This window comes from Raphanus sativus, chromosome 5 (assembly GCF_000801105.2).
Source record: "Raphanus sativus cultivar WK10039 chromosome 5, ASM80110v3, whole genome shotgun sequence".
Classification (NCBI taxonomy): Eukaryota; Viridiplantae; Streptophyta; class Magnoliopsida; order Brassicales; family Brassicaceae; genus Raphanus; species Raphanus sativus.
Genome location: NC_079515.1, coordinates 548,083 through 557,024, shown reverse-complemented (window position 1 = coordinate 557,024; position 8,942 = coordinate 548,083). Strand labels below are relative to the sequence as shown.

General features: G+C 33.8%; 2 protein-coding genes across 2 annotated transcripts; both read left to right on the top strand.

Annotated features, from left to right (window-relative positions):
- The first annotated feature begins 3,164 nt into the window (after positions 1–3,164).
- On the top strand, positions 3,165–5,810 carry LOC108805150 (serine/threonine-protein kinase PBL35). The gene is given in 7 exon segments (XM_018577122.2): positions 3,165–3,627; positions 3,932–4,095; positions 4,097–4,294; positions 4,383–4,518; positions 4,615–4,751; positions 4,836–4,959; positions 5,058–5,810. Coding segments are annotated over 7 exon segments (1,482 nt in total). The 5' UTR covers positions 3,165–3,416; the 3' UTR covers positions 5,570–5,810.
- A 1,205-nt stretch (positions 5,811–7,015) lies between these two features.
- On the top strand, positions 7,016–8,508 carry LOC130512820 (hypersensitive-induced response protein 3). The gene is made up of 4 exons (XM_057011188.1): positions 7,016–7,378; positions 7,449–7,569; positions 7,652–7,840; positions 7,924–8,508. Exons 1-4 carry the CDS (start codon positions 7,190–7,192, stop codon positions 8,283–8,285), a joined length of 861 nt encoding a protein of 286 aa, XP_056867168.1. The 5' UTR covers positions 7,016–7,189; the 3' UTR covers positions 8,286–8,508.
- Positions 8,509–8,942: the final 434 nt, after the last annotated feature.

Sequence of the window (8,942 nt, the reverse complement as noted above, 5' to 3'; positions counted from 1 at the left end):
TTTTTGAATTTTTTCAAAATCTATGGATTAACCCCTTCAAAAATATTGAGTTTTCATTAAATGCCCTATAGACTGAAGTTTATACTCTTCACACTTTTTTTTAAAAAATTCAAACCACATTCGACATTTGGAATAATGTATTCTAAACTCTCTTTCATGGTATATAGGAATCATTCTAAACTTTTAATATATTTCGGTTTACTAAAATTTCATATACTGCCTTGATAAAGTAGAATTACCATTTAAAATCTTTATTATCAAGAGAAACGGAGACAATAAATATTCTAAACCTCTTTGACCATCATCTTATGTCAGTTCTCGATGAAACTATAAACTAAAAAAAAATTCATATTTTTGAAGTTTTTTTTCAAAATCCATGGGTTAACTCCTTCAAAATTATTGAGTTTTCGGTAAATACTCTATATACTGAAGTTTATACTCTTCACTTTAGTTTAAAATTTTCAAACCACATTTTGTATTTTGAATTAATGTATTCTAAAAAATATTCATGGTATTTAGGAATCATTCTAATTTTTTAATATTTAGTTTACTAAAGTTTCATTTACTGCCTAGATTAGTGGAATTAGCATTATAAAATCTTCATTAATTAGAGAAACGGAGATAACGAAGGTTCTAAACTATTTGACCATCGTCTTATGTTAAAGCTCGATGAAAATATACACTAAATCAGATTTTCATATTTTTGAAAAAAATTCAAAATCCATGGGTTAACCCCTTCTAAAATAATGAGTTTTCGGTAAATGCTCTATATACTGAAGTTTATAGTCTTCACTTTTGTTTAAAATTTCAAACCACATTCGACAATTGAATTAATGTATTCTAAACTATATTTCAATGTATATAGGAATCAATCTAAATTTTTAATTTTTAGTTTACTAAAATTAAATTTACTGCCTAGATTAGTGGAATTAGCATTATAAAATCTTTATTATCTAGAGAAACGGAGACAACAGAGGTTCTAAACTCTTTGACCATCATCTTATGTTAGTGCTCGTTGAAATATACACTAAAACCAGATTTTTAATATTTTGAAATTTTTCCAAAAATCCGTGGGTTAACCCCTTTAAAAATAATGAGTTTCGGTAAATGATCTATATACTGAAGTTTATACTCTTCACTTTTGTTTTAAAATTTTCAAACCACATTCTACATTTGAATTAATATATTCTAAACTATCTTTATGATATAGAAATAAATTGACTTGTTCATTTTTTTGTTTCTAAAAATTGATTTTCTTAAAAACTTAAACATTAAATATGTGGCAAGATTTGATTGGTAAGGTGACTTGTGCTTAGTATATAAAGGATTAGTATATTTGTTGTAACAAATATTTAAATCATTATCACAAAAAATAATATGAGATTTTTCAATACAAATTTCAAAATTAATATTAAGATTTCAATAATTTTCAATACAAAATTTTTAAATTAACATATTTATCTATTTTTTATAGTAGATAATTTAATTTAAATGATATACGTATGTATGATTATTTGTATCTTTTCTGGAAAAAATGAATATACCATTGATCACAAAATTTTCAATGTGAGACTTTTACCATTTTTAGTAATTTATAGTCACTTAAAAAGAATATAACATATAAAAAATCTAATTATTTTAATTATATGTTTAATGCGATTGTTTTATTTTTATTAATTTGAAATTAAACTTAAAAGATAGAAGATACAAAAATTGTTATCAAATATGTATGATTCATAATTATTAATTGTCATATATATGTTAATCATACTAAGTAATTTCGTAATTTTTTAAGGAAAAAAATTAAAAATATTCTTCTGTAAACTACTAATAAATTTAATAGTTAGTTTAATAAAAAATAATATTTTTTTTTTTTTTTTTTTTTTTGAAACTAAAATAATATATTGACATGAACCAACTTATGTTTTTTCTTAAGATTCTAATTACATGTTGTTTCTTTACTGATAAACAACGTGAAAATACGAGCTTCAGAAATCCAAAAACCTTTTGTTAATCCAAAAAAAGAAAACCTCAATACGTATTCCTTATATGTATTCATTTGTATTGGATACCTTGAATAGAAGTATATACTTTCTCTTCCGTCCTAGTGAAATTTCTTAATGATTTTGTCTTTGTACACGTTTCAGCTTTTTTTCTCTCCCATAGTTCCTGAAAAATGAACTTAAATGTAGCTATTTATATTATTCAAGACGATTGTAAATTCTCATTTTGGGTATACTATATAGTTGTGAAAGGGACTCTTGCAGTTGAGTAGTTTGCATTAGAATAGTATAATAACATGAAACATAAATGAGTCACTCGTGACGTACTTGCTCTCATTTTCTACTTTGTTATTGTTAATAATCAATAACAATGTTTAACAATTTATGAGTTTTATTAGGTCAACAATGTTATATAGTCTCTTAGATTTGTTGGAATTTCAAAATTTGAAACTTATTAAAATACTAATTATACAAAGGTATTATTTAAGAGTGAAACTAATTTTAAACGTAATGTTAATCAAATCCCATATTTATTCTATATTTTTTCTCTGGTTTACCTTCACAAATCCCATATTTGTTCTGCTTCTTTTAAAAATAAGCTCCATTATATTGCTTTCATTTTTCGCTTTTACATATATTTTTTTAGTCAAAAAATATCTAAAAAGCGAAAAAATGAAAGCAATATAATGGAGCTTATTTTTAAAAGAAGCAGAACATCAAAAATAAATATAGTATGGATATCTATCTTAAATGTTTATAGATTTTTCTTCTTTTATGTTGGCATAATCTCAAGAGATTAGACTATTAAATGGATTGACCAAAAAGAGAATAAGTGTGAATTGGAATACAAATTTGAAAAGGTCAAGTAAGTGGATAATTTAATGGTAAACTCAAGGACTTATTCAACAAATCGAAAAATAATGAAAAATGTATTAGTTATACAAAATAAAATACTCTTTTGATTATAAAATTATGAAGTGAGGAGTTTTGATTATAATATTTGCCTAAAAAGAAAATATAAAAGATTTGAAGAGGATACGAAAAAAGCGTTTCGTAACTGTTGAGGAGTTAGCAAACAAACACATGCCAAATAGCTCTCTCTCTCTCTCTCTTGCCCGCTTTGCCCGTTCCTTCTTCTCTCTAGACTCTATCTATCATCTCCAGAGAGAGAGAGAGAGAGACATCAATTCCCCTTTTTTGACTAAAATTCTCTCTCAGCTTTTCTAATCCAGACCATTGGTTTCAAGTGAGATTCTCTCTCTCTCTCTACCTCTACTTCACCAAAATCTCTCCTTTTTTCCCCAGAAACATTTCTCCAGCTCCCAACTATCTAAATCTCGTTTGGATTTTGAAAGGGTTTCTCTTTTCTTCTCTCTCCCTGGTCAAGTTCTGTTTTTTTTTCTTCTTCTGGGGATGAGTTTAGATTCCGTCAAAGTGATGGAGAAATCGAACAAATCTAATGAGAGCGAGAAGAAGAAGAAGAAGAAGAAGAAGAGGAAGAAGCAGAACAATGTGAGGAACAGCGAAGGAGAAGAAGAAGAAGGAAAAGGGTGTTGGATCAAATTTAGGGTAATGGTTTGTTGCCAACCTTCAACTTCTTCTGACGTTGATGATACCACCACTCGTACGCCCTTCCTTCCTTCCTTCTTCTCTCTCTTTCCTTGCATTTGGCTCCATCTATGAATTTTCATTTGCCTTTTGAGCTAATCAAAAAAAAAACTTTCCTTTCCTTTCCTTTAGGCATGAATGATTTTTTTCTGGAAATTTGGTTTCTCCAAAAAAAAAAAGAATTTTATATTTCCATCTAAGCAAAGATTCTTTCCACATCTGTGTCAATGTGGTTGGTTTACCTAACTTTGAGTTTTAACTACTTTCCATATGAATTAGTAAGTGAATTGGTGTTTTGTAATGATGATGATTTGCCACAGTGGGAAGTAGTAAGTCGGGAGCAAGTGTGAAATCATCAAATGAGCAGCAACCAGCTGTCCCTGTTTCTTCTTCTTCTACAACAGCAACTGCAACTAGCAATGCTGAAAGCTCTTTGTCCACTCCTATCATCAGTGAAGAACTTAAGATGTTTTCTCACTTAAAGCACTTTTTCTTTCCTTGATCTCAAGTTGGCTACTAGAAACTTCAGACCCGAGAGTCTTCTCGGCGAAGGTGGCTTTGGTTGTGTCTTCAAAGGATGGGTCGAGGAGAACGGTACTGCTCCTGTTAAGCCTGGCACTGGCCTCACTGTCGCCGTCAAAACCTTAAATCTTGATGGCCTCCAGGGTCATAAAGAGTGGCTTGTAAGAAGAGATCATTTTCCTTTTCTTTTACCACTGGTGAAGCTTAAAACAGACAACTACTTACTAAAGGGTGGGTTTCTGTTTGTAGGCTGAGATAAACTATCTTGGTAACCTTCTCCATCCGAATCTTGTTAAACTGGTGGGTTATTGTATCGAAGATGACCAAAGGCTGCTTGTTTATGAGTTTATGCCTCGAGGCAGTTTGGAGAATCACCTTTTCAGAAGTAAGTCGCAATTTTCTGCACTTACATTGTTTAAAGTTGGAACCTTTCTTAGATGGAACTTGCACTTTTGTGTGTGTGTGTGTGTGTGTGTTGAAGGGTCGTTGCCTCTGCCATGGTCAATTCGGATGAGGATTGCATTAGGTGCTGCAAAGGGTCTCAGTTTCCTTCACGAAGAAGCTCTCAAACCTGTCATATATCGTGATTTCAAAACCTCCAACATTCTACTCGATGCTGTATTATTGTTTCCCTTTTTCTTTTTACAGCTTCCCCCTCCTTTGCTTGCTTGCTTCTAAACTTTGTGTACCACAATATCTCAGGACTACAATGCAAAACTATCAGATTTTGGGCTTGCCAAAGATGCTCCTGATGAAGGCAAAACCCACGTGTCTACTCGAGTCATGGGCACTTATGGTTACGCTGCTCCTGAGTATGTTATGACTGGTTAGTCCTCTTTTTTTGCACTCTCCCCTCTATAATTATATTTCCTTTTTTAGCACTGGTGAGAGATTTTTTATAACTAAATGTCTGTCTGCTTATAGGTCACTTGACATCGATGAGCGATGTTTACAGCTTCGGTGTGGTTCTACTCGAAATACTGACTGGTAGAAGATCCATGGACAAAAACCGACCAAGCGGTGAACATAACCTGGTAGAATGGGCGAGACCGCATCTCCTTGACAGAAGAAGATTCTACCGGCTACTTGATCCGAGGCTGGAGGGTCATTTCTCCATCAAAGGAGCTCAGAAAGTAACCCAGCTTGCAGCCCAATGCCTTAGCCGCGACTTCAAGATGAGACCCAAAATGAGTCAAGTGGTTGAAGTCCTTAAACCACTCCCAATGCTCAAAGACATGGCTAGCTCTTCCTATTACTTCCAGACAATGCAAGCCGAGCGATTGAAAGCTGGGTCTGGCTCTGGCTCAGGTCGTGGCTTGGGGTCAAGAAATGGGCAACCCGTGTTCCGGACTCTGTCTAGTCCTCATGGTCAAGCTGGTTCTTCACCGTATCGTCACCAGCTTCCGTCTCCTAAGCCCAAAGGTGCTACTACTTAAAGCTATATCTCACTTCCTTTAGAGGCTCTTTCTTGGGACGCAAGATAACTGTCCTTTTAACCGATGTAAAACCGATATTTTTAACCGTTTTAAAGAAAAGTAAGTTATGGTGTATAAGATTTGATCTTAAAGAAGATCCAACGTTGTGGATTTACCTCTGTTGTAGCCTCTTGTTACTCTTCTTTCTTCTATTGTATGCTTTTAACAGTTTGTCTTAGTGTTTATTATTGTCATTTCATTACTAAGTCGTTTTTGCAATTCTCAGTCGCTTGACCGGCCAAGTACGCTACCTAAGCCGAACCTAACCTTTTATAAATGTGGATGACGTTTAGCTTGTTCAAATGTTTGAAATTTGGACTTATCCACTTGCTGCGTTAACATGTCGTTAATGTCTGCATCATCTCTTTCAAAATTTCATCGTCACCCACCCATATAAATGCATTTGAGAGAGCTATTAGGGGAAATATTATCAATGGCCCGTAAATTCTTTTCACACTTCCCAGTTGCTTCACCAATACTCAACCTAATATTCAGTATAAAACTACCAACAAAAGGGTATTGGAAAGTGTTGGGTTGAAATTTCTCTTTTTTAGATTTTTGAAATCTTTTCCTCTTTTGAATTTGCTACTCATCCGCCACTTGTTGCTTTAGGTAGATAATCAAATAACTATATCTAAATAAAAGTAAAAAAATGTCACATGGTGACACCGTTTCTTACATGAAGTTATTGTTTATTCAATTACTCGAAGCAATTTATCCAATCTTACTCTTTGTTAACATACATGCCGCAAGGACCAACCACTTTTTACACAGAGAACTGTAACTTCAAATTGATTACTTATGTTGTAGTTTAATTTATTTTTATTGAAACTTGATCATTGTTTATAAAATTGAAATTCATGATTTAATTACTAAAATACAAAATTACGAAACATTCAACTATTCAAGAATAGTGGACCTTTCCAAACTTCCAAGTGTTTTAGAAAAATTCGGAAATTCCCTCCACCCTTTTCCAGCAAACATAGGAACATATTTTAAAAACCAGATACGTGTTATATTTTAATTTTGAAACACCTACACATAACAGCTGCAGATTTATCAATATAAATAGAGTCCAGTCAACGTCTTCCCCTGCAAATTTGAAGTTGCGTGTACTGAAACATATAAAATGTATGTAGTTCTTGGTTATAGTCTTCGTCCAATCGACAAGGATATTCTTCTATGCTCTAATAAACAAATATCCAAATGAGTTCACGCGTAAACAAGACAAGGTTTATCTGGTGGCTAACCCATTTATTGAAATCTTGTCAAATGTTGTTAAAAGAAAAAATGAATAGAAAAAAGCATATGTCTTTGATCATTTGTTTTTATCTCCAAGAACCAAGATATAATATACCATTCGATTTAGACTTTTCAAAAATGTTACTTTCTAACAAATAAATACGAAAATTCCGAGGAATAGTCACATGACATCTTGACATGATCATCTTCTTCCTGTTATCTATATAATTCATGCGGCTACCCTCTCTTCCACAAACTATATTACAGAGCAATACGGAGAGAACAGACAGAGACATTTATACAAGTCATTCTTGTCCTAATCCTAACAAGACTTAAGTAATGGGAAATCTTTTGTGCTGCGTGCTGGTGAAGCAATCAGATGTGGCAATCAAGGAGAGGTTTGGCAAATTTCAAAAAGTTCTTAATCCAGGTCTCCAGTTTGTGCCCTGGGTCATTGGTGATTATGTCGCCGGTCACCTCACCCTCCGTCTCCAGCAACTTGATGTTCAATGCGAAACCAAAACAAAGGTAAAGCAACATTCAACACCAGTACACATATACATACATCTCTTTCTTCTAACGGATCATTCTGTGTCAGGACAATGTGTTTGTGACAGTGGTTGCATCCATACAATACAGAGTCTTGGTTGACAAGGCAAGTGATGCCTTCTACAGACTTAGCAACCCTACTTCCCAAATCAAAGCCTACGTCTTCGACGGTAACTACTCCATCATCTTTTTAGTTTCCCCAGAGATTATTCCGATCAAAATCTTTGAGAATATTGGTTATATTTCTCTCAGTGATCAGAGCATGTGTACCAAAGCTGAACTTGGACGATGTGTTCGAGCAGAAGAATGAAATAGCCAAATCCGTGGAAGAAGAGCTAGACAAAGCCATGACTGCTTATGGTTATGAGATCCTTCAAACCCTTATCATCGACATCGAGCCTGATCAACAGGTCAAACGCGCCATGAACGAAATCAACGCCGGTAATTCATATAATCTCCCTAAACCTTAGAACCAAAATAATCAAAGCTAGGTCTCTGATGGGTTTAGAAAAAATGGTTTACAGCGGCGAGGATGAGAGTGGCGGCGAACGAGAAAGCAGAGGCGGAGAAGATCATTCAGATAAAGAGAGCAGAAGGAGAAGCTGAGTCCAAGTACCTTTCTGGACTCGGTATCGCTCGTCAGAGACAAGCTATCGTGGACGGTCTGAGAGACAGTGTTCTCGGTTTCGCAGGAAACGTGCCTGGGACGTCAGCGAAGGATGTGTTGGACATGGTGATGATAACTCAGTACTTTGACACGATGAGAGATATCGGAGCTAGCTCCAAATCTTCGGCGGTGTTTATCCCTCACGGTCCAGGCGCCGTCGCTGACGTGGCGGCACAGATTCGAAATGGATTACTGCAGGCCCACCAGACCAATGCTTAAAGGGCTCAGTCAAGAGTCCACTGTCCGAAAAGTCGTCTCCACCCTGTTGTTTTACTGATATTTTTTTATTGAAAATAGATATCCTTAAAAGATATAAAATGCTATGCTGATTGTGGTTTGATATTTTTCCTTTTCCATGTGATAATGTTTTTTTTTTTGGGTCTTTCCTTGTTGTTTTGTATTTATTTTGAGAATTCAGTTTGTATGTGAAAATTTATAACTATCTCTAATTATATGTTTTCAAAGTTTTAAGCTGTCAAAGAATATAATATTTTTGAATAATTTCTTTTTTCTCAACTGAAGTTTTGGATAAAATGTGACGACCATTCATGTAGAGTGTCAGACAAATGCAAAATCGCGCGTCTATGATGCACCTAACATTTTAGACGACATCATAGCATGGTCCAAAGTCCAAACGACAGATACTTCTAATTTAACTCTTTTTAATTTCATGTCGTCCGTGTTTCAAAAAAAAAAAAAAAAAATTCCTGTCGTCCCACTTACACCAAGCATAATCGAATATCCAATTTTCATATTCTGATACTAACTTTCGTATAATAAGTGATCTCACCTATTTTATATAACAGAGTTAGACAAATACGAAATTAGTGATCTCACCTATTTTATATGACTTGTGTCATATGGTCAAGTTTGAGG

Coding starts and splice junctions, on each gene's coding strand:
- LOC130512820 (XM_057011188.1), top strand. CDS start 7,190: ATGGGAAATCTTTTGTGCTGCGTGCTGGTGAAGCAATCAGATGTGGCA. Junction 7,379..7,448: donor AATGCGAAACCAAAACAAAG/GTAAAGCAACAT, acceptor ATTCTGTGTCAG/GACAATGTGTTTGTGACAGT. Junction 7,570..7,651: donor CAAAGCCTACGTCTTCGACG/GTAACTACTCCA, acceptor TATTTCTCTCAG/TGATCAGAGCATGTGTACCA.